Raw genomic sequence first — 25,581 nt, 5'->3', positions numbered from 1 at the left:
GCAAAGTATTTTTTTTATTGATTCTAATTTCAATTTTGAAATTGATTTAATTTAATGGATTTTTTCAGCCAGCACACTAGCAGTAACTCAAGCCTCAATGTTCTTGAGTGAGGCAGAGCCATTTCTGAGGAATTTCATATGAGGCTCTATCTCTTCCATTCTCATCGTACGGAATGTGCCAGGAGCTGCCGGAGGTCTGAACGATGGTGTCATAAGCAGACACCCTCTGAAAAACACAATCACGTCATCAGTCATCCTAATGATTACGAATGATTACACAATGTCTCTCCCTTCCGAAACCTACCTGAAATCGAACCCTTTTTCCTGGGGCATAATGACTGATTACCACCTGATGTCCACGTTGCCACTTGAAGAAGAGGCGTCTGGTAGCTCTGTCTGGCAAGCAGGCTTTGTGATCCCTCATCAGATCACGACTAAGAAAGTTACAGTGAACGCCAGAGTGCAAAGCAGCATACAGCAGAAACGGGTCGTCTTCAGACCTGTGGCAGTCATCCAAGAAAAACAGTGCACTGTATCAAAAATACCTTTCATGCTTAGTGAATGAAATCATTGTGGGGTTTATACTGAATGACGAAGAGAAGGGAAGTGATCGGGTACATGTGTTACTAACACATTTGACAGAAACTGTAACGAAACAGTGAGGACTTCTAGATAGCATGATAACGGAACAGAATCTGGAAGGATTACATAAGGACCAGGATTTTGAGTGTTCTATATAGGCAGGATTCTGAGGATCTGAGGAATTTGGAGGCCAGAGCAACACCTTGAAACTCTTCTTCATGTTCCTCAAATCATTCCTAAACAATGGGGGCTTTCGCACCGGGTAGTTAGTTATAGGAACTTAGTTCTAGGAACTAGCCACTAGGATGCTTCCCAGAGAACTAAATGTTCCCCTAGGGCCATTTTCCTGGTTACATTCGCACCGCCAGTAGGAACTCTGAAGTGACGTAAGCCACGCATGTTGTGACTTTTATTTTGACAGCGCTGAGAACGCTAGAGCTTGAGCACACAGCTCCCATTCTCTGTCTTCATTAGTTTACAATCTGTTTAACATTCCTGTCTAATGCGTTATTAGATAGAACTGTAATACAAAGAAAGTAAACAGTATATGAAAAGGTATTAGCGTTTGCTGTGTGGTTGATGCCTGGTTCCCTAAAGTTGCGTTGGATTTTCTCCTTAGCGTAAAAGTTAAGAGGCCCATCTATCACTGTTTTCCATGTTCATAGAGTTCGTGGAGTAAATATATAGGCTATAAACTGTGTGTACACAGCTTTTTTTTAAATGGCAGGTGCTGGTGTTTTGCATGCATTCAGCATACGATGTGCTGGGTCAGAGCCTACTCTGAAGTAGGAGCTAATTTAGTTCCCCCAAAAGGTGTTCCTAGAACTATTCCCAGGTCCTGCAGTGCGAACACACCAACAAGCGGGTACTTCCGTCATTAGTTCTAGGAACCATGGAAAGGTTCCTTCAGTGAGAAAGCACCTAATGTGTGCAGTGTGGCAGGGTGCAACATCCTACTGAAAGATGCCACTTCCACCAGGGAAACCATTGTCATGAAGGGTTGTACCTGGTCTGCAAAAATCTTTAATTAGGTGGAACGTTTCAAATTAACGTCCACATGAATGGCCGGACGCAGGGTTTCCCAGCAGAACTGCCCAGAGCATCACCCTCCCTCCACCGGCTTGTTGTCGTCCCACAGTGACCCTGGTGCCATCCCTCCCCAGGTAAACGGTGCACATGTACACGGACATCAACGTGATATAAAAGAAAACTAGACTCAACGGACCAGGCGACCTTCTTCCACTGACCCAAGGTCCAGTTCTGACACTCACGTGCCCATTGTAGGTGTTTTCGACGGTGGACAGGGGTCATCACAGGCACTCTGATTGGTCTGTGGCTACGCAGCCATACTATATGCAATGCACTGTGTGTTGTGACACATTCCTCCCATAACCATCATTCAAATTTTGTGGGACTTGTGAAAACCTTGGGCCCCCAACATCCTGTCACCGGTTTGTGGTTTGTCCCACTTAGGACCACTGTTGATAAATTTTCACTGTTGACCGGCAGCAACCAACAAGGCCTGAGGTTTCAGAGATGCTTTGACCCCGTCTAAGTTTGGCCCTTGTCTAAGTTGCTCAAGTGTTTACTCCTGCATCCAACTTGTTTCTACAAGAAATGATAGTTTGCTTGTATCTAATCTACCCAGACCTTGACATGTGGGCTAATTTGGAGATATTTAAAGAAACCTGCTTCACCTATGAGTGCTGCTTAATATTTTTGCGGAAACTGATACTTTTTTTTCCTTTGATGAATATAAAGTTTGAAAGAACAGCATTTATTTGAGTGGCAAATTTTTTAGAACATTATAAATGACTTTACTGTCACTTCTGAATAAAAGTATTCATTTCTTACTGATCCCTTAAACTGCTGCTTGCGTAGGCAGCTTTGGAACAGGGTGTACAGTATGCGATTGAGAAAACGGGGGTCATACTAACATGTTCTCGGTGAAGAAGCAGTGGGATTTCTGCTTGATCTTGTTCATGTTTTGTCTGTCCCAGTTCCGGGAAGGTTGTAGCATGTGCTTTCTGCCGAGGACCAGAATGTTCAGACCCTGACGTTCCAACTCCGATACGACTGCAAGCAACTGCGGAGATAATTCACACTCTCAGTGACCTTTTACCATTTCCATTCAGATGTTAGAAATAAACGAGGTCATTCATGAGTTTTTAATGAATGAGAGACCTCAGTTCATTCATCATTTTCTCTATGAAATGAGCTGCGACTTGTGACTTTCTTTTTTTTTTAAAGAGGAATTTCCCTTGGCACTACAGATGAATTTGGGACCTTTAGCAGGTCAACTGTGGGAAAATTATTCTTGCTCACATTGTTTTAGCCTACTTCAGTGCCACCCACTCACGCACACACACCATGAGGGGGGAGTTTCCTGATTACACAGGAAGTTGTTTTTCCAATACCCCCTGCGGTCAGTAAAGGTTAAAAGCTCTGTGCTAAAAATATCTAAGGTTCTTTGCATGTAGCTGTTTAGATTTAAGACCCCGTACATGCATCATGATATATCATTGTTATTTTTAATATATAATATATGATATTTTAAAATAATTTAAGTGTAGATATTTGTTTTTCTCACTCTTTCTTCCAGGAGATACACAAGTCTTTTGCAGCGGGCACCATGCAGGAAGTGACTAATTAAAAAAACTTTTCTGAAACCATGATAAGCATACATAATATCTCTGTAAGTCAGTTTTAATTTTAAAAGCATACAATTATTATACATTTAGGTATTTAAAGATTTACATCACAATTAGTGCACAATTCCATTTAGAAACTAAATTAGTACACAAGATTAGAACACTAGAACAGAAGTGAATTATAAGTATTACATTAATTAATAAAATAATATATTGGGCTTTTTTTACAAACATTATTTTTCAAACTTCACAATTTTTTTTTTTTTTTTTACATTTTAACAAAGAAATTGTAGAAATACTTAATTAACATTCACCTTGGACCCAGTTGGTTAAAAGACAAAACAATTAAGAGTTAGTTCTGCATATATATATATATATATATATATAAAATGTGTGTGTCTTTCAATTTGAAGCCCAATCAAAGTTGCAGAAAAGTTAATCTAAAATGAACATACATGCAATAGTTACATGCAATACACACACACAATTTTATATATATAGTTTTATATATATGCAGTAGAGTCATGTATATATATATATATATATATATATACATGACTCTACTGCATCAACCAGTTCCACGGTATTAACCTTCTAAATATATTTCATACTCAAATTTAGATTAGAGTATAATATCATCTACAGTTTGAATATGCAAAGTCAGTTCCAATGAATTCCAGTCTATCTTGTATCCTTTGTTATTTTAGACACAAGGAAGTACTAATTGGGGAATTGCAGGTGCGATCTTTTCTGCTAATTCATGATAAGGAAGTGGACGGTGAGCCACAGATGGGCTGGTTTACTCTGGAAAGCACCGTACACATGATAGTGTCCTGTTTCACAATCCAACTTTGACCTCTGCCTGTAATCACCTTTGCCTAAGCATTTCTAGATAAAGAGACACTTTTCCTTCCAGCATGTTAGTCTTGTAAATTTGCACTCGGTTTCATTTCCCTATGCTTCTTGCATACAGTCCGGTTACTTATCTTGTAAACAAAACATTTAGGTATACTTTGGCCACAAGTTAACTGAACTGAAGCTCTCATTTTCACACACGGACGGCCCTGCTCAGACTGTGTGCAGAGAAAACCGGTTAATACTAGCGTTTCATTGAATGTGCCAGTTAGCGAGGAAGTGGGGTAAATGTTACCACCAAAAATAAACTTGACCACAAAAGGCACATGTCTGATTTAAAATACAGACTTAGTCATATCAAAATGAGTGTAAAATCCCCTGCCTTCGTGCTACAATTGCTATGGGGTATGTTTGTGTTAATAATGTGTGACGCGAGTCTGAGGTGAAAAAAAAAAAAAAAAAAAAAGAAGTGCCAAAGCCATGGATGAGTGAGCAGAAAGAAAAAGGATCCTTGAACAGAAATGTCAAGGAAGTTTGTGTTACATCATAATTTGTAGATTAACGTCAAGTGAAGGATTTAATGTTAATCATATCCGTTGTGATAAGATACTAAAGCGAAACCATTGTTTTTCATGCACTGGTCAATTTTTAGATTTTGGCCTGTTTTACTTCCATAACATGTCTTATTTCAGACTTGTGAAAAGAAATCCAAAATGCACATTTAAGCGTTTATTTTATTTCATTTCACTGCATCTATTTGCACCAGTAGATATCAACTATCTTTAAACTCTAAATGAGTTTTTTCTCCTGCACTGAGCCAGAAATCTCCAGTTCAATACCACTTGCATACACCAAATGTATAATCTGAAGGTTTTTACAGGGATTGTCCATATATCTAATTCATAATATACTTTTAATTTATTATATGCATATTTCATTAGATAATGCCTGATTTGCATATTTAAACAACATTTCAGAAAGCTTAAAGTACTGTGATTAATCAATGGGGGAAATGTAGTGAAATGATCCTCTATCTGCTTTTTCAAGTCATTAGTTTTCCGTTAATGGGTGGTTGAGGGTGCAATGGGTGGGAGTGGGTACTTATCTAAAACTTCTAGCCTATTTGTAGGCAATAAAATCCCTTAGGTACTATTATGAAGGAGCATAACTAAATGTAAAACCACTACTGGGACTGATCACCACCTCGTAGGTGGGCTGATGTGTAACACATTCTGTGTAATATTATGGACATTGTAATTTCCCTTTTTTTCATTTGAGTAACTGTGCTGGGTTTTGTGGGTTTGGGGTCTTTTAGGTTGGAAACTATGAGAAATCGGGGCTGTTCCCTAAAGCTGTTTTATTGCATAAAAAGTAAGAAGTGACAACCACGCTCAGCATCGTCCCCCCCTGGTCGATCCTCTTGCACTCTTTTCTGTTTTCTTGACTTTAGAATGCCGACTGATGAGTTTCTATTTTCTGCCTTTAGTGCTTTAAATCAGAGTAGGTTGACTGTCTAGCCAGTTAAGCGATTTAAAAGGTCACCTATTACCCACATAGAAACCGGCCCAGTCTTGGAACATCCAAGCAGTTAAAGTGACCCGTCACTCACCGTCTCAGAGTGGGTGGCCTTGGGTGTAGTGTTAGCCACATTAAGACCGTCAATGACAATATCAAAGGGAGGCCTCTGCTTCACGAATGCTTTAAAGCTTTTAAGCTCCTGTACAGAACAAAAACAAGTGGTTATTCTCATAACCCTGATCACAGTGAATATATGCTACTGACAAATAGACTGGTACAGACAATATGCATAATTCTGAAAAAAGTCACAATCTTGCAGTTTAGTAAAAATCTGTTGAAGCTTTGCACTATTATTTTCATGTTGTTTATTCTGAAGCTAAAACTAACCACAATTTTAAAGTCCATGCAAGCAAAGAAACAAAAGGGGCAGTAAAGATGCAACACTATGCACTCTTGTAACCGTCCTTCAACAACAGCAACGGATGGTTGCCTGGATGGACGGGGGTCTTCTATGTAAATTACCTCACTTTGGTGTTGTGCAGCGCATTGCACAAGAGAAGCGCAACCGGTGTTGCACAAGACAAGGAGGACAGCTGAAAACCTTTATGCTGAATTACATTACAGCCATCAGGCCAGTGTTGTAATTGTTAACTATAACTAATAAAAATTGTGTTTGTTAATTGAAATAAAGATGAAATGAAAGCTATATAGAAATAAGAAACAGAACTGTTGCCTTGATAACTAACTAAAATGAAAGAAGTTATAAAAAATAAATGACAGAAAAAAATGACAGAAACACGCAACAAAATACCTAAAACTTAAACTAATTAAATTAAAATCATAAAAATAAAAGCTAATAAAAAATATAAATAAATGCTATAATAGTTTAATACTAAAATAAGACAATTAAAATAAGTTAAAACTAAATAGAACTATTAAAAATGATACAATTATATAAAAATAATAAAATAGTATACTATAATAGTCATTTTCTTGATTTAATAGTGTTACCTTGAGAATTATTAATATACTATAAGAACAATTCACCAAATGAGGATTTTAGCCTTCTATAACAGATGAGGAATCTTCTGTTTCACAAACAATCGTTATTTTTGCATTTTTGTTTTGTGATGCTATAGTGAGACTGCACAGATATTACTTTAGGCAAAAACACGAGGCCAGGCGGGTGACATTTACTGCAGACAGACATATCATTGGAAGTGCCCCAGCCTGAAACTCATGAAAGTCTACATATATTATCAGATTAAGTGAGGAGCTGAGATATGTGCATTCATGAATGTACAGGAAGTATAAGGGCGAAGAATGCAAGCAACCATGAGATAAAGGAGTGTGTTTACAGATAGTCTGGCAAGAACTGAACATACTACTTCTTTTCTGTCAGAGCATTGTAAAACAACAACTTCATAGTCAATTCCATGAACCCATTTCATCCCAGGACCAAAGAATGCTTGACTTTTCCTATCTGTCTCAAGGGATATCAAAGCATTTGTTACAGTCAAACAACAGAACTGCAAACAGAACTTGACCACACCTGGCTCACCTTCAAAAGCGTGATCAGGTTGTGTTTAGCTGAATAACCAAAGAGCATAAGGGGGATGGGGGGATTGGGACTAGAACTTCCTTCTCCTTTGTTGTTGTTTAAGAAGGGGCTGAAAACCCTTCACAATTGTCCTTGGAACAACATGTAAACATCTGAGGGAATTTCCAGCTGGATTGGGGCCAAGTCACTCCCTCACCTGTCTGTCCTCAGGCCTCGTGCTGCAGACGGGCTTTTGATTCTCTAAACATTTGCACAGTCACGTACTGTACACTTAAACCTAGCTCATCATCAGTGGCGGTCAAAGTACACAAATACTGAGTTAAAATACACAAACCTTGATGAAATATTAAACAAATAACAGTATGAAGTACTAGTTAGCATTAGACAATAAAAGGATAGTTCACCCAAACATTTTAATTATGTCATCATTTGCTCACCCCATGTTGTTTCAAACCTGTATGAATTTCTTCTGCTCAATTCTTTAAAATGTCTTCTTTTGTGGTCAGCAGAAGAACTTCAAACAGGTTTGAAACAACTTGAGAAACAGAATTTTCAGTTTTGGGTGAACTATCCCTTTAAATACGCATGATCAACAATTAGGCAAACAAATCAACACTATTATTTCAAATATTCAACTTTCAGTATCATCTCAAGTTCAAGTGAGTTCGTTCAAGGAAGCCGATCGTTGTATTGCTAAATGCAACAAAAACTATTAAAAATAATTTTGTTAATTTTAATATAGCTGAAATAAAATGAAATATACAAATTAAATGATAACTTTAAAAATGTAAACAAATAAGAAATGTTGCCTTAGCAACTAACTGAGAAGAATATTGAGGTTTAAGTAGTAAAATTACTAAAACTGAAATAAAACTAATAATAAATATGACAAACAAAATTGCTAAAACTCAAACTAAAATTAAAATGAATATTGACAATATAAAAAGAAATTAAATTATCAATAAGTACAGTAATGCTATATAAATAATAATCAAATAACACGGGGTGCTTCTCGATTGGAAGGTTGCGTTCTCCAGGCTGCCACGTCAACAAGCGCCACAGATATTTTGAACAATTTACTTAAGTTTAGTTGTTGAGTTATTGATCATTAGTTTAGGGTCCAATTCTCACTATAAACTAGTTGTAGTATTAGCATGCATATTACATACTGGCTGTTTATAAGTACTTATACAGCACATAATGACTTATTCTGCATGACCATATTCTAAATCCATAATCCTACCCAATACCTAAACTACCTTATAAACTATTAATAAGCAGTAATTAGGAGTTTCCTGAGGCAAATGTTGTAGTTAATTATTAGTTAATACTGAGAATTTGACCCTAAACTAAAGTGTGACCGAAAATCCTTGCATCGCTGCTCATTGCTTTGAGGGAACTGCAAACTTTGTTGAGGAAACAACCGTGTGGTAAAGTTTAGTCCGATAGCTAATACAAACGCCTCTGTTTAAGGCACACAGATCTATGTTTGTCAAAACCAACAACTATTCCTGGACTGTCAGGTGGCTGGAAACCAGCGCTTTCAGTTCTGCCTGGAGCGTGAGAATTTTTCCCTCTAAAATTCCAATTCCCACCCCTCCAAGCCACCTATATGCAAAAAGCAAGACAACAAAAATAAGTGCAGCTATTTTGCATGCTACAAATCTTGTTAAGAGAGTGTGAAGTCTGTTCTAGCGGGTGAGAGAGAGGGTGCAAGACTGGGGGAGGGTTGAGCGCCAGAAAGAGGGGGGAGGGGAGCTGGATATTTGGGGAATTCCTTTTTGGTTTTGGTGGGGGTTAGCAGATGGTGATCAGTTGTTCAACTCTCTAAAACTCTTGCAGCGTTGAGTAGGGTTAGGGCTCTCCGCATTGGACTGAATTAATCCAAATATGCGATTTCACCTGATTTTAACGTTGCACATTCAATAAGATTTTGACCATGAAGGTCATGCACCGTATGTGTTTTTGTTTTCGCTCCGCATCCTCTCGTGGTCATGGAGAGGTTGGGTTGAATGGGAACAGGAACACTGGGGATTCCCCAATGGTGTCGAGAGGTCACGTGTATGCTGTACCAGCATGCTGTGCAGAACTTTGTGTACTTACAATGGGTGTGTTTGGTACACGTACGTTCATAGGTTTAATCCAGATCTGATAGTGGCCAGTTTTTCTACTTGGAACATACACAATAGCCCATGACAATTCTTAACGCAAACGTTTGTTTGAATCATTAAAAACAAATGAACAGCATTTCTTTAATACTCTAAAGTACACCGTTTTGTTCAAAGCATGCATGAAATTCCAATTAAATGAAAGGCAGCCACACAAAAATAGACGGAGAACAAAGAAATTTGAGTATGTGAAAACTTCCCCGTGCCCCACAGCAGACATTAATGAAAAGGCATCTGCAAGTCCTGTACTTTTCTTTATTACAGGCTTGCTCTTTTTGAAACGGGAAAAACAGGCTTCCCAAAGCTCACGCTTGACCTGAAAAACTGCAGGCCACTGAATGCACGGAAACTAAACAGGGGCTTTTTAACATTCAGCAATAAAAATGGTTGACGTGCTAATTTTTTAATGTGTTATTAACACTATGGCCACATTCAAAATCCCTAGTCAATTTAAGTTTCATATATTAAAACCTACTTTAACGTGTGTATGGTGTGGGAGTGGCACAGGTTAGTTGTAAAAACAAGCGAGAAAGGTTGGTAACACACTCAAACTACAATTAGTTTGCCCGCAAGGTCCCCCTGCTCAAGAAGGCACATGTTCAAGCCCATCTGAAGTTTGCCAATGAATGATTCAGAGAAGGGTTGGGAGAAAGTACTATGATTAGATGAGACCAAAATTGAGCTCTTTGGCATCAACTCAACTCGCCGTGTTTGAAGGGAGAGAAATGCTGACTATGACCCCAAGAACACCATCCCTACAGTCAAGCATGGAGGTGGAAACAATATTCTCTAGGGCTGTTTCTCTGGTAAGGGTACAGGACGACTGCACCGTATGATGGACAGGGCCATGTACTGTCAAAACTTGGACGAGAACCTCCTTCCTTCAGCCAGAACACTGAAGATGGGTTGTGGATGGGTCTTCCAGCATGACAATCACCCAAAACATACCACCAAAGCAACATAGCATTAGCTCAAGAAGAAGCACATTATGGTCATGGAGTCTCCTAGCCAGTCTACAGACCTTAATCCTATAGAAAATCTGTGGAGGGAGCCAAAAATTTGAGTTGCCAAGCGAAAGCCAAGAACCCTTAAGGATTTTTGAGAGTATCTGTAAAAAGGAGTGGACCAAAATCCCTCCTGAGATGCGTGCAAACCTGGTGACAAACTACAAGAAACGTCTCACCTCTGTGCTTGCCAACAAAAGCTTCTCCACAAGTACTAAGGCATGTTTTGCTACTGTAACGTCTTCAGCTAGTCAGCTTAAGATCCTTCTCATCTAAACTGGTTATATCTCTCAAACCTAGTAGTGAATGTTTTATGAGCAGAAGGATATTCATCTGGACAGTCACACAGAGCCGAAGCGCAACCAAAACAATGTTCTTCTGCAAAATGCAGTTTTGTTTTTTAACCGCTAGAAGGTCAAAAGTTACATAGTGCACTTTAAAGAAAAAAATCACTTTATATACACTACTGTTCACGCATTTAAGATCAGTAAAATTTTATTTCGTTTATTTTATGAAAAAATAAAAAAAACTTTGTCAAACATTCTACAAAAATATTAAGCAGCACAACTGGACAATAATAAGAAATGTTACTTGAGCAGCAAATCAGCATATTAAGGCCAATTCACACTGACAGACGGCAACAGACACTTCCTTGAGTTCTGTCGGATCGGTGTATTACCTCTGTCGGAGCTTGTTTTCGCCGATTGAACATGCTGAATTGGCGAGAAGTGACGTACTGTAATCTGCCGACTGTCCGCCTTGGTCGGTGCAGTGCGAATTGGCCTTTTGAATGATTTCTGAAGGATCATGTGACACTAAAGACTACAGCAATGGCTGCTGAAAATTCAGCTTTACCATCACAGGAATAAATGACATTGTATTACAATAAATTTAAAAGTTTTAAACTGTAATAATATTTCACAATATTATTGTTTTTCTGTATTTTTTATCAAATAAATGCAGCCTTGGTAAGCATAAGAGACTTCTTTAAAAAACATTTAAAAATCATACCAACCCCAAACATTTGAATGCTAGTGAATATGCATATGTTGTGGAAAAAAGTAAAAAAAAGAATCATGTTTACAAGTGCAAATAATCCTTGTACTCTCAGGTCATCTATGCAACATTTAAAAGCTGTTAACATTTAAAATGTTGCTTTTGATGAAGTACTGGATGTCACACAGCAGGACACGGTTCTCATGTCACGTCAGCCACCCAAAAGCACCATTTTCTTCTTTTTTTTTCCTTTAAAGGCAAAATGATTGTCTAGGGGTTGTTAAATGCTTGTGGAGAGTTTAGACTGGGGGTGTTTTAACTGCCTTGCACTGGTTTCACTTCATAAAGCGCTGCTGCAGCGATGGCGGGGGGCTGGAGTCCATGCAGCGCTGCAGACAGGGACTTTCCAGGGTCACTCATGTGAGAGGCTTTTGAGGGCTGAAATGTGAAAGCCCATTGTGTTGCGTTTTACAACAGCAAAAAGCACACAAGCAATACCCATGCCTCAGCATCAATCATGTGCATGACCAAAATTAGAGATTGTTTATGGCTATACTGAGTACTTTGTTTTTCCAAGATGTAGTGTATAAAAATGTCCCTTTCAGAGACAGTGCTTGGAAATGTAATGCTTTTCCTATGCGTGAGAACCGCGTTTGCAAACAAACATGACTGTTCTTTCTGGCAAATGGAATTTCATAGGAGTCGCTTGCCTTGTGACCTTGTGTCTTCAGTTGGACTGCTTTCACGAGCTTGCTAAACCGGGGACCCGACAGACACATGAAGGAACATGTGTTGGAAAGCCCCTACATCATGGCTAAATGTGGAACTAGACAGGATCACATGCTTTTGACATCTATAGACCCCACAGCCTGAAAAAAGCATCAGTCCGGACAACAACATCATCTAATTCAGGGCCAGACTCCACTTAATACGGAGCTCAAAACTGCATGGAACGTCTTCTAATTCTGGATGACTACACAACTTGCCTATCACGTAGTTGCAGCCTATTTAGTGCCTGGCAGAAAGCTGCTTTAGTTTTTATCCTATGTGCGTTTTTTAATATTATTTTCTCATTTACAAGGCTGAAATTGTCTAATAAGGTTTTTTTTTTTTTTTTTTTTTAAACGGCTAAAGTTCAACATGTATAACATGTTTAATCAGTCATGTAGATAGAAAACGCTCTCGTATGTATAGGACGCTATCGCCATCTAGTGGAGTCAAACGGCACGAAATAATAAGACCTTACTTAACTTCAACCCACACTTCCTTTATATAAAGGGGAATTTCATACAAAACACAGTTCACATTTCACTGCAAAATCGAAAAAAAACAAAAAACAAGAAAAAAATGTTTAGTATAAAGAAAATTAAACCATTTTTAAGGCCATTATAATTATTTGTGACATGATTGTCACTAAACTTAAGCACATTTACCCCCAAAAGTCTGATTATATATATTTTAATATGATAATACATTCTGCTAATATATGTTATTAATATTTATGAAAATATATATAAACACATATTTCATCATTGAAATAATATACTGTGTTTTTCATTTATTATGAGAATGAAACCTTTGTATGGGGTGGGGTTTATGTCAGTGCTATTTTAGTATTATTCATGTACTACAAGGCATTTATTAATATTTTGAATTTTAGCTTTTACTTTTATATTTTCAGTTTTAATTTAAATTGTGCTTTTTTAAATTGTATTCATTTTTTTAAATCTTTTTATGAAGCTTTAATTTATTATTTATTTTTATTTCAACATTAGTTTTATTCATTTTAGTAACTTGAACTTTAGCTTATTTAAGTTAGTTTCCAGGCAACATTTTTTATTAAAAAAACAAACAAACAAAAAAACTTACATTCAATATTCCAGGAAATTATTTTAATAGTTTTAGTTTAGTTTTAATTATCAATAACAACACTGGCTTAAATGTTGATTTTATCTATATATCTATAGATTACATTAACAATGGTTAATTAACTCAGGCAAAAGAAGGATATAATATGGCAGACAGACCTCTGGGGTGGTTTTGTAGAAGATGTCGCTTCCCTCTATCACTTTCTTCATCACTTCATCCTTCAGATGAGCATACTCTTCCTCAGTCAGTTGAATGGATTCCAGTGACGCCTTGCAATTTTTGCACTCTCCACTAAAACACAAGTTAGATCCACACCAATACTCTAATAAGAATAGTCTTTATGATCATTGTATTTAATTAAAACTTAAAAATGAAATTAGTACCTGGGGGCGACGAATGAGAACTTCCCACTCCATTTCTGATCCGGTAAACTGTGCAGATAAAAAAATTAAAATAAAACAGTTCAAATAAAGATTTACAATAATGGAATGAAAAACATATACATAGTATAATAATAATCAGGTTAGAAAATTATAACACCTTTAACATGATAAAATTATTATAACTATAATTATTATATATATATTAGTGCCGTCAAATAAATTTATCACAATTAATCACCTGTAACACAAGTTTGTAAATATGTGTGTGTTTACGCATATATATATATATATATATATAGGCTATATATATATATATATATATATATATATATATATATATATATATATATATATATATATATATATATATATATATATAGTACCAGTCAAAAGTTTGGAAACATTACTATTTTTAATGTTTTTGAAAGAAGTCTCTTATGCTCATCAAGCCTGCAGTAAAAAAAACAAAAAAAAAAAAACAGTAATATTATGAAATATTGTTACTATTTAAAATAATGGTTCTCTTTTTTAATATATTTTAAAATGTAATTTATTTTTGTGATGCAAAGCTGAATTTTCATCAGCAAGTACTCCAGTCTTTGGTGTCTTATGATCCTTCAGAAATCATTCTAATATGATGATTTGATACTCAGTTATTATCAATGATGGAAACAGTTGTGCTGTTTAATATATTTTTTTGGAATACTTTTTTCAGGATTCATTGATGAGTAAAACGTTAACAGCATTTATTCATAAAAACAGCATTTATTCAAAATAAAAACATTTCTAACAATATAAATCGTTACCATCACCTTTTATCAATTTAACGCATCCTTGTTGAATTAAAGTACTAATTTCTTAAAAAAAAATAGTTATTGTTCCCAAACTTTTGAACGGTAGTGTATATTGTTACAAAAGATTTCTATTCTAAATAAATACAGTTCTTTTTAACTTTTTATTCATCAAATAATCCTGAAAAAAGTATCTCAGGTTATAAAAAAAATATTAAGCAGCACAACTGTTTCCAACATTGATCATAAATCAGCATATTAGAATGATTTCTGAAGGATCATAAGACACCAAAGACTGGAGTACTTGCTGATGAAAATTCAGCTTTGCATCACAAAAATAAATTACATTTTAAAATATATTAAAAAAGAGAACCATTATTTTAAATTGTAATAATATTTCACAATATTACTGTTTTTTTTTTGTTTTTTTTTAACTGTAGGCTTGATGAGCATAAGAGACTTCTTTCAAAAACATTAAAAATAGTAACGTTTCCAAACTTTTGACTGGTACTGTATATATATATATTTTTTTTTTTACAATTACCTCTCAAACCAAGCTTTGATAGTTTTAACCAGCGGCTCCTCTGGGTAGATTTGATTATCTCTCATATATGACAGGACAGAAAGGAGTTTGTCCTCCTGTCCACGCTGAGAGATGCCGCTCTGAAACAGGCACTGCCAGGTGTCCTGATTAGGTACGATACCCTGTTCCAGGAGCTCGTCGTACAGCTTCCAGCTCGTCTCAGTGTCTCCATGAAGTGCTGCCCCAGCGATGGCATCACCATAGTTCCTAGGAGACGGCAGGAGGGCCTTTTTCATACCCTCCAACACGCCAAGCGCCTCCCTCCAACGTTCAGTTTGACTGAAACCTTTAATAAACAGGGACGAGGCTCCAGTGTCAAGGGTCTTAAAGCAAGTTCTCATGATGTCGTAAGTGTCAAATACCTCAGAGTGGTGCCCAGCTGTGACACACAGCGTTAGATACCTCAAAAGGAGTTCGTAAGAAAGGGTGCCTTTGTCTTGAACCACGTACGCCAAGAGAGATTTGGCGATGTTGACATCTGCATTAGCCGCCAGCAGTCCTTCCATCATTTGCATCTCGAAGCGCTCAGCTTTGGAGGAACCCTCTTTGAGTTTTGCCCATTCTGATGTGGTCAGCGGATGGTCAGGAAGGGCAACTTTTAGAGATCCTCTGCCTCTCGCAGGTGTATTATTTGACAGCTCTTCTGTATCAATCCCAGCTCGCTTTTTCATATATTCAGCAGTTTTTTTGGCCGTTCCAGCTGCGAATACTGACTTTGGGAATGCAGGCCTTGTTCTAGGAGTGAATCCCTTTTCTTTGGTAACTTGGCTGTATAATTCTGCTTGTTTGTCTCCTTTTGTGCAGTAAAGTTGTGTGTTTGGATTTATGATAAACCTGACAGCAAGCATAATGTTATGTTGTGGTAAACCAGCCAATGCAGGCCTGGAATACAGAGGGTTGACAACCCATGTGCATAGATGCTTCATGCAAGTCCTTGAATTTGACACAAGAGGTCCCATTTCCTAACAAGTCTACTATATTACTCAGACTATGCACTACTTTAATGGTTATTTATGTAAATGTCCCGCCACAAACAAATGTGCAACATTAAGTTTTACTGATCAACACATACAAAACACATTAACTTTTTAATAGTATATTTCCCTAACATTAATAGATATAAATAATATTCAGCAACTTATCTGTTAAAGAAATGTCCTTCTGTACTTAAAGCACACAATATTGAGATCCTCAGATAGATAAACTCGCTAAGATATCGCATTATTTTCATTTAAACGCAATTTTGTCGAAGCAATCATCGGTATTTTGAACAAGAACATCTAGCTTACAGAATCTAGTCGAAGGTTATTGAATTCTAACCAGAAAGCAAGTTCATGCCAGTGCGAGCAGCCATTCACTCTCATGTGTTGTCGCACTTCAATTACGTCACTCGTGCGACTTTCGTTCAGAGATGTAAACAGTTGATCAACCGCCTAGCCTACTCGGAACATATTACAGTTTGATTAATAATCAGTTTTGAGCTGGTCAGTTTAAAACATATTATGACCGAGTAAAGTTAAGAATGGCAAACGACAAAACCGCACATTGGAAAGATTTACTGCGAAAAAGACTCGCCTCTGCGAAACAAGGTGAGATTATGACTTTATCTAATCAATAACTATAGAGATTTATAGTGAATTCAAAGAGAGAAAATGTATATAAATATTATAACATTTATATAGAAATCTCCCAATCAATGGGTATATCCATCTATTAGGATTAAAAGTCGCTTGCGAAATTGTAACGTTGTTTTACTTAACGCCATTATATTTAATGAAAATTTTGTAGATTTAGACTAACGTTATACTAAATATTATTTTAGGGAACTGACTTAATGTACTCGGCCATTAGTTACAACAATTACTATAGTTTGTTGTATAGAAACCATAGTTACCCTATCCATGGTGATAAATGAAAACCGGCTAATATGATTTCCATATGTAGCCTAATAAAATATTGTAGTAAAAACTTTTGTGCTACTCAGAAGTTTAGTATTTATCCAATATATTAAAATATAAATAATGTGGACATTAAAATGCATTGCAAAGTAGGTATCACCCTGGTAATGAGCAGTGTTACATATTCAACAGTGTATTTAGATTACTGTAGTAATTACTCTCTCTAAAAAGTATTGGATTACTTATTGCTTATTACTTTATAAATCACATATCAACCTCGACCAGTTGAACTGAACAAAGATAGACACGGAACTGCAATTTAAATTATTTTAAATAAACAGAATACAATTGGATAAATTGAACTGACGTTACATTAAAACATACATTTTAACATTAAATGTTAATGCTAAATCCACTGTTTTATATAGAATTGTTGTTGTCTATACAGTATTTAATCCAATTACATCAGAAGTAATTTATTAAATTACAGAAAAATTAAGAGTAATCCCTTACTTTACCTTTTCAAGGGAAAAGTAGGCTAATACAATTACAGTAATTAAATTACTAATTACTGTACACAACACTGGTAATGAGGAGCCATCCATGGTTTTGCTCATGCTTACTATGATTTAACTATTAAACTAAGCTGGACATAAATATTCATGCTTAATACCTAAATAAATACGGATGAGGATTGTACAGTATGAATAATCATAATGTGTGTGTTAATTGTATTGAACAGATGGCAAAACAGAGGAGGAGAAGAAAGCAGAGGAAACTGAACTGTTCACCAAGTATTACACTGAATGGAAAGGAGGCGAGAAAGGAGAAGGTGACTCATTTAAACACATCCCACGCTTCTACTACAGGGTGAGTTGTTCTAGGTTTAATCAGTAATGAGAATACAGTGTTGTCAGTGGTTGTGGTATATTATATCATATTAATTTTTTTACAATTACATCCATTTATCATAGTCTGACCTATCATGACAATGATAAATGTCTTAAAGCTGGCATAAAGTGCTCCACTTTTTCATATTGTTCATCAGCTCACACTACTGTTCAAAACTTAATATTTTTAAATGTTTTTGAAAGAAGTCTCTTATGCTTACCAAAACTGAATTTATCTGAGCAAAAATACAATAAAAACAGAAATATTATTAAAATTTAAAATAACTGTTTTTATTTTAATATATTTTAAAATGAAATTTATCCCAGTGGTGACCGTCTTCAGTGTCACATGATCCTTCAGAAATCATTCTGATATGCTGATTTGCTGCTTAACATTTATTAGTATTATCATCGTCTTGAAAACAGTTGTGCTGCTTAATATATTTTTGCGTAAGGGATTCTTTGAAGAATAGAAAGATCAAAAGAACAGCATATATTTGAAATAGAAATCTTTTTAACATTTTAAATGTCTTTACTGTCACTTTTGATCAATTTAATGCATTTTTGCTCATAAGTATCAATTTCTTTAAAGTCCCCCTGTAGTCAATCATTTTATCCCTTAAAACTCATCTTTGATCACCAAAATTACAAATTTAAACGTTTTTTCCTTAAACCATTTTATTCATGCCATAAAATAGCATGAATGTAACTCTACACCCTTGCCTTGTTTAATATACGCGGTTCTATGAATATGTAAATTAGCTCCGCCTCCACTCATTCACACCAGCTCAGAGATCCACTCGTTGATGATCACAGGTTGACGTGATTGGTTACAAGGTGACGTCAGAAACACCAGCGATTTCAAATCATGTTTTTGAGACTGTCTTTGTTTCACTGCAGTTTTAAATGGTGTTGACTTATGAATTTGCACATGATTTGTCTTAAAGCATATTAAAAACACCACATAAACATATAAACAACATTAAAAACTTTATTTTCACCACAGGGAGACTTTAAAACAATCTTACTGACCCCAAACTGTAGTGAATGTACTACCTTCTTAACCTTAACTTCATAATATTTCACCTCAGCTTCCTGCAGAAGATGAAGTCCTGCTGCAGAAACTCAGAGAAGAATCGAGGGCAGTGTTTCTCCAGAGGAAAAGCCGGGAACTATTGGACAATGAAGAGTTACAAGTAAGAGAGCATTGTATTGGTTCCGTGTCCCAAACGAAACATTCGTTATCAGCTTTTGTTAAGTTATTAAACATGTCTGTGTTTTCTATTTCCTCTTGCAAATGTTTTTTTTCTTTCCTACAGAACCTTTGGTTTCTCCTCGATAAGCATCAAGTGCCGCCCACGACCGGCGACGAGGCCATGATCAGTTATGAGAGTTTCCTAAAGGTTGGAGAACAAGCAGGCGCCAAATGCAAGTAAGTGCATCATTGAAAAGTGTAGTGACCAATTAGTATCACTCGAAAACCATGAGTTTATGAGCTGATAACTGTATTCTTAGTCGATGTAATTCGTAGGTGGACAAAGCTTATGACTCACTGAGATGTTTGTTTCACAATCATTACACCCCCATCAGGCTTTTCTTCACTGCCAGAGTCTACGCCAAACTACTTCATAATGATCCGTATGGGAGGATATCAATTATGCAGTTCTTCAACTATGTCATGAGAAAAGGTAGTTATAAATTCTGTGATGTGTGTTCTCATTGCATCCTCGTCTTATGACGGCAGTTAATTATGAGTCTTTTAGATCTTTTAGTTGAACACTATAATACAGATGTGTAGATGAATCACGGTTTCTTCTCTGGCAGTGTGGCTGCACCAAACCAGGATTGGTTTGAGTCTCTATGATGTAGCAGGTCAGGGTTATCTTCGTGAGTCTGTAAGTAATCTCGTTTTACCCTTGGAACGCTGTGAAAATCACAGTATGCACAATATCTTCTTAGGAGTAAAGCTGTATTGTTTAAAGGAAAGACTTCAGTGTGTGACTGTTTCTTTCTGCAGGATTTGGAGAACTACATCCTAGAGTTAATTCCCACACTCCCCCAACTAGATGGCCTGGAGAAATCCTTCTACTCGTTTTATGTTTGCACTGCCGTTCGCAAGTTCTTCTTCTTCCTTGATCCTCTACACACTGGTAATTCTCCTGTGGTCGTGCTGTTTTTAAAGATTCTAACTTTGCCTTTAAATTGAAGTCAGAGCACCTGGAGACATCATTCAGATTTTATCCTGTGGAAAAAACTGGAATGAAACCAATCATTCTAATGTTTTGTATTTGCTCTGCAGGAAAGATCAAAATTCAGGACATCCTGGCTTGCAGTTTCTTGGATGACCTACTTGAGGTAGCGTACAGACTCTCACTCAAGTTAACCTATAATTTATACATACATTATATAATAATATCTATATACTTTCCTGTTCACAAGTTTGGGGTTGGTGAATACTATCTATCTATCTATCTATCTATCTATCTATCTATCTATCTATCTATCTATCTATCTATCTATCTATCTATCTATCTATCTATCTATCTATCTATCTATCTATCTATCTATCTATCTATCTATCTATCTATCTATCTATCTATCTATCTATCTATCTATCTGTCTGTCTGTCTGTCTGTCTGTCTGTCTGTCTGTCTGTCTGTCTGTCTGTCCATCTATCTATCTATCTATCTAACTGTCTGTCTGTCTGTCTGTCTGTCTGTCTGTCTGTCTGTCTGTCTGTCTGTCTGTCTATCTATCTAACTGTCTGTCTGTCTATCTATCTATCTATCTATCTATCTATCTATCTGTCTGTCTGTCTGTCTGTCTGTCTGTCTGTCTGTCTGTCTGTCTGTCTGTCTGTCTGTCTGTCTGTCTATCTATCTATCTATCTATCTGTCTGTCTGTCTGTCTGTCTGTCTGTCCATCTATCTATCTATCTATCTATCTAACTGTCTGTCTGTCTGTCTGTCTGTCTGTCTGTCTATCTATCTATCTATCTATCTATCTATCTATCTATCTATCTATCTCTTTGTCTGTCTGTCTATCGTTCTGTCTGTCTGTCTATCCATCCACCCTTCTATCCATCCATCCATCCATCCATCCATCCATCCATCCATCCATCCATCCATCCATCCATCCATCCATCCATCCATCCATCCATCCATCCATCATCTAGTTAGCAAGCTATTTGAAAGTTTTTCTGTGCGAGTGACCTGCGACATTAAGCTAATCAGATTTAATCATTTATAGCTTCGAGACGAGGAACTATCAAAGGAGAGTCAGGAGTCCAACTGGTTCTCTGCACCTTCTGCTCTTCGTGTTTATGGTATGCCTGCAAAATACACTTAATCAGTATTATAATATAATGTAAGTTATAAGTATACATCTCGTATGCTAATCGTCATATTTCCTATTTACAGGACAGTACCTTAACCTGGATAAGGACCATAATGGGATGCTCAGTAAGGAAGAGCTGTCTCGCTATGGCACCGGAACTCTAACTAGTGTTTTTCTAGACCGTGTCTACCAGGAATGCTTAACCTACGACGGTGAAATGGTATAACCTTTTGACTTAATTAATAATTTGCATCACAGTAAGAGTGTCCCTTAAGACAAATGTCTGCTGTCAGAGTCACAGCTTGTGGCACAGTAGTGCTTCGGGAGACTGGTACACTTTTTTTTTTTTTTTTTTAATGAATGTTTTTGAAAGAAGTCTTTTATGCACACCAAGGCTGCTTTTAAATACAGTACAAACAGTAGTATTGTGAAATAGTATTACAATTTAACACAACGTTTTTAAATTATTTTAATATATTTAAAATGTGTTTTATTCCTGTGATGGCAAAGCTGAATTTTCAGCATCATTACTCCAGTCTTCAGTGTCACATGATCCTTCAGAAACATTTCTTATTATTATCTTATTATTATTTCTTATTCTTATTATGCATGTAATTCGACGTAAACATTTGCAGTATCTAAAAACATAAACATGCATTTCTGTTGTTTTAATTTAGGACTATAAGACCTATCTAGACTTTGTGCTGGCTCTAGAAAACAGGAAAGAGCCTGCAGCCCTCCAGTATATTTTCAAACTGCTAGACATGGAAAACAAAGGCTATCTCAACGTATTCACCCTCAACTACTTCTTCAGGGTAAGTAGAGGTGTTTGTTAGCTTTTTTGATTATATATATTTATATATATATATAGAGAGAAAGAGAGAGAGAGAAGTAGAAACTAACCTATTCATCTGTGATATCAGGCGATTCAGGAACAAATGAAAATCCATGGGCAGGAGCCAGTTTCCTTCCAGGATGTTAAGGTAAACTGCCTTTAGCTCTTCTTTATATAAGAGTTAAAGTCCATTCCCATTTATCAGCAAGTAGAGAAATAGTTATACGATGACAGTAATGTATTATAATTCACTTTTTTTGTCTGTTGTCTACAGGACGAAATCTTTGATATGGTGAAGCCCAAAGATCCGTATAAGATCACACTACAGGACCTGGTGAACAGCGGTCAGGGTGACACCGTCACTAGTATCCTCATCGACCTGAATGGCTTCTGGACTTACGAGAACAGAGAGGTGCTGGTGGCTAATGACACTGACAGCAACACAGCTGATTTAGATGATTCATGACATCCCTCTGTGTAGCCAAGTCAAGTTGTGCTATGGGACCCTAACCCTCAGCCAAGAGGAATACACAGAATAGCTCAGTTGTATATAGAATTGTTTATTAAGTAATATTATGTACAAAACAAACTGTATTTTTTCACCTACATTATAGAAAGGTCGGTGTATTTTCACCTACATAATACAAAATTATTGTACACAAATAAATTACACACTCTTCAAAATGAAATGCATTTGTTTGTGTAAGGGGGTCGAATTCAAAGCCCATGGGTAAAGCACAGATTTATAGCGCACACAAAACGTGTTCACATAAAAAGAATATTTAGTTAGAAAAATAACTGTTTGAAAGAGAGGGTCTACCCATCTGACCATTTACACTACCTTCAACAACTCATCAGTAACATAGAAATCTCTAATATTACAACTAATGTCTCGGCATCTTCAGAAATTTTCGATCCATGCAGTTTTTAATGTGATTAGCAGGCTTATTAGGTGTTTATAATTATTAAAATGTGCAATGAATTGTTGTAGTGACTAAAAGAGGTTTTATGTATGGCTTCATAAAATGATTGTTAAAATAGTTCTGCGTTCAAAGCAGAAGCATTGTCAGCTATGCATAAACAACATGTTACCTTCATGTTCAACTTCATGTTTGATAACTTTACTCCCCAATAAAGGAAACCAGCACACCTTTAGCCTACGCTAAATATGGTAGAACCGTCTAATATTCTCAATCCACTGAACAATATTTTAGGAGGGAATGGGTGCAGGCACTTTATTTGCATCAGGTGTAGCATGTGATTCCTGCTCCAGTTCAAAGGTCACATTCACAAAAGAAGCAGTTGCTTCTGGTTGCTCAGTCTTTGGCTGCTGGCCCTCCTGATTGTGCTGTTCGTCAAAACGACGTTCTGCCTCCTCAGAGAGATGGTTCTCCTCCTCTTCTTCTTCCTCCTGCGGATTACACGTTATTAGGGTCTCACAAGGCCAAAGCTGTTCAAATCTGGTTCAAATCCCTCAAGAGTACACAAGTATCTGTACATGCTACTTTTTGAGAATATCAGCTGATAAGTGAAGGCTGAAGAATAGTAATACTGGTGCACATACCTCCTTCTTCATCCTGTAGTACTCATCAATTGCATACTGATATTTTGGTGTTGTGATTCCCAGCAATGAGGCCATTCTCTCTCCAAGATAGTCACAAACTGAAATATTTGGGTCAAAATGTTACATTTGAACCGTTTTCGTAGAACAAAATGTCACTGGAAAGATATTCGTTACCTGAGATGGTTGAGGTAGCCACTCTCCACATTTGGAACCAGACGTATGGACCCCAGGTCAACTTTGCCTATAATCAGAGATGCAAAGTGACTATAAGTTTAATATGATAACTAACTGAAACTACATTCATATTTGATGATTTGATGCTACTCACTGGATCCACAGTCCTTAAAGTGTTCTTTTTCTCCAGTTCTTCTTCCTCCTCTTCATCAGTGCTGTACTCCTCCATGGTTTCACCACTTGCAAAGTAAATTGTTCTGCGAGGAATCTTTGGCTGCTTTTTGCCCAAATCTCCAAGTTCCACATTTTCAAAGTCTTTCACTACAGTTGAACTCTAAACCAGCAGATAAAGAACATTTACACACTGTTATAGATAGATAGATAGATAGATAGATAGATAGATAGATAGATAGATAGATAGATAGATAGATAGATAGATAGATAGATAGATAGATAGAACAGCACATAAGATAGATAGATAAAATTTACATTATATTATTATATAATATATCGTTATTATTGTAATATAAATAACATTATATATTTAGAGATTACATGATGTCTATCAACATATCAGGTTTCCTCGGTGGACAAAGATGTAACGAACAAGGAAATAGAATAACATATGTCGACTGTAACGTTAGTCTATAGCAAAAGAAAGGCAACTGCTTGTTATATTTAAAAATGACTTTACCTTTTCTGTGTCCATAGTTTGTCCCAGAGACACGTTAACGTTTGTGAGGTACAGTGACAGTTCAGCCATGTCTTCTTCAACCTTTTCTTTCTGTTGCTTTCTTCGAGCTCTTCCTTCTAGCGGCGTCAACCAGGAAGTGACGTCACATGTAAACAATTCCATTTATTTAGATTATCAGAATATCATTTATTTTATAAAATACGTTAACGCGCTGACAAATTTACATAAGGCGTCAACAGTATACATTAACATATATACAAAGTTATGTTAAAAGATGTTTTATTCCCTAACTCCAGCAGTCTGTTGAATGTAAGTTGATGTAGAGATCCGTGTGAATTTTTTGCTTCAAATGTGTTTAGGTTTTGTTTCAGCGTAGTTTAAAGCATTTGAAGTTCTCTCATTTTGTCATTTTGGTAGTACAACAATTATAAAAAAAAAGGGAAAAAAAGATTCTTTATCTAGCTGAGACTCTATAAACAAATGTATACTGAATTATTTTGGCTACACTTCATAAGCACACTATTAGACTTTAATTGCATGTTTAATTTTAGGCATCATCACATGCCACTGCTTCTTTTCTTCATTCACCCTTTAATTTAATTCTTTTTTCATCCTTTAATGTGTTAATAATAACACATAAATGAGAACCTAATTGATATAACTCAAAGTCAGATTAATTGTGCAAATACGGGACTTGTTTTGTTAAGCGTGATTCATCTTTGACTAAGATTATAATTTCACACAAAACAATTATCAAGATTTATTTCTCTCTCCTTGCCCGGATTAAGTGCAATGGGAAAAGAATGGCTTTCTGTTGTCTGCACTTCCAGTAAAACTTGAAATGACTAATAAATTAATTGAGAGCAAGCACCACCTTACTCAGACCTTTTTCATGTATATTTCTGCCTTTATTTTATTATGCAGTTTGTTACACATTTAATCAGAAGTTTTAAGCCGGTTACTGCTGGAGTCTGTAAAATATATGCTGTTTACAGAGTAAATATGGACTATTTTATATTCAGATTATTTTTTTTTATAATTTCTTTTGGCTGTAACACAATGACAATTTAAATGCGCAAACATGTTGTCTTTATATCACATTTTTTATTGTTCTCACATAGTCTAAATGAGTCTTTGTACATGGAAATAAATGTATTTTTAATTATTAGGAAGGGGGTCCCTTGCAGAGGATCATCATATTTAGGGAGATCAAAAGATTTAGTTGTGTT

The 25,581-nt window shown here is 36.2% G+C and overlaps 3 protein-coding genes across 4 annotated transcripts; 1 reads left to right on the top strand and 2 right to left on the bottom strand.

The window, feature by feature from the left end:
- On the bottom strand, positions 1–16,403 carry prorp (protein only RNase P catalytic subunit). The gene is made up of 7 exons (XM_081347297.1): positions 14,923–16,403; positions 13,588–13,635; positions 13,363–13,495; positions 5,698–5,805; positions 2,520–2,668; positions 305–500; positions 1–226 (listed from the first exon to the last, which is right to left on the bottom strand). The coding sequence occupies exons 1-7, from the start codon at positions 15,918–15,920 to the stop codon at positions 95–97; spliced, it is 1,764 nt and encodes a 587-aa protein (XP_081203423.1). The 5' UTR covers positions 15,921–16,403; the 3' UTR covers positions 1–94.
- On the top strand, positions 16,300–23,079 carry ppp2r3c (protein phosphatase 2, regulatory subunit B'', gamma). 2 transcript variants are annotated; one of them, XM_081347298.1, is made up of 13 exons: positions 16,300–16,550; positions 17,602–17,729; positions 18,841–18,945; positions 19,069–19,181; positions 19,340–19,437; positions 19,574–19,644; positions 19,767–19,899; positions 20,049–20,104; positions 20,999–21,074; positions 21,169–21,305; positions 21,763–21,900; positions 22,009–22,068; positions 22,195–23,079. In XM_081347298.1, the coding sequence occupies exons 1-13, from the start codon at positions 16,484–16,486 to the stop codon at positions 22,384–22,386; spliced, it is 1,374 nt and encodes a 457-aa protein (XP_081203424.1). In that variant the 5' UTR covers positions 16,300–16,483; the 3' UTR covers positions 22,387–23,079. The 2 variants fall into 2 exon arrangements, with proteins under 2 accessions (XP_081203424.1, XP_081203425.1); XM_081347299.1 differs by having other exon boundaries at positions 16,354–16,550; positions 17,602–17,691; positions 22,195–22,600.
- fam177a1 (family with sequence similarity 177 member A1) lies at positions 22,462–24,512 on the bottom strand. The gene is made up of 5 exons (XM_081347300.1): positions 24,353–24,512; positions 23,813–23,992; positions 23,659–23,725; positions 23,485–23,582; positions 22,462–23,331 (listed from the first exon to the last, which is right to left on the bottom strand). Exons 1-5 carry the CDS (start codon positions 24,419–24,421, stop codon positions 23,131–23,133), a joined length of 615 nt encoding a protein of 204 aa, XP_081203426.1. The 5' UTR covers positions 24,422–24,512; the 3' UTR covers positions 22,462–23,130.
- Between the last annotated feature and the right edge of the window lie 1,069 nt (positions 24,513–25,581).

This window comes from Scardinius erythrophthalmus (genome assembly GCF_964197995.2).
Source record: "Scardinius erythrophthalmus genome assembly, chromosome: 19".
Taxonomy (NCBI): domain Eukaryota; kingdom Metazoa; phylum Chordata; class Actinopteri; order Cypriniformes; family Leuciscidae; genus Scardinius; species Scardinius erythrophthalmus.
The sequence above is the reverse complement of the archived record's forward strand: the minus strand, read 5'-3'. Positions and strand labels throughout refer to the sequence as shown.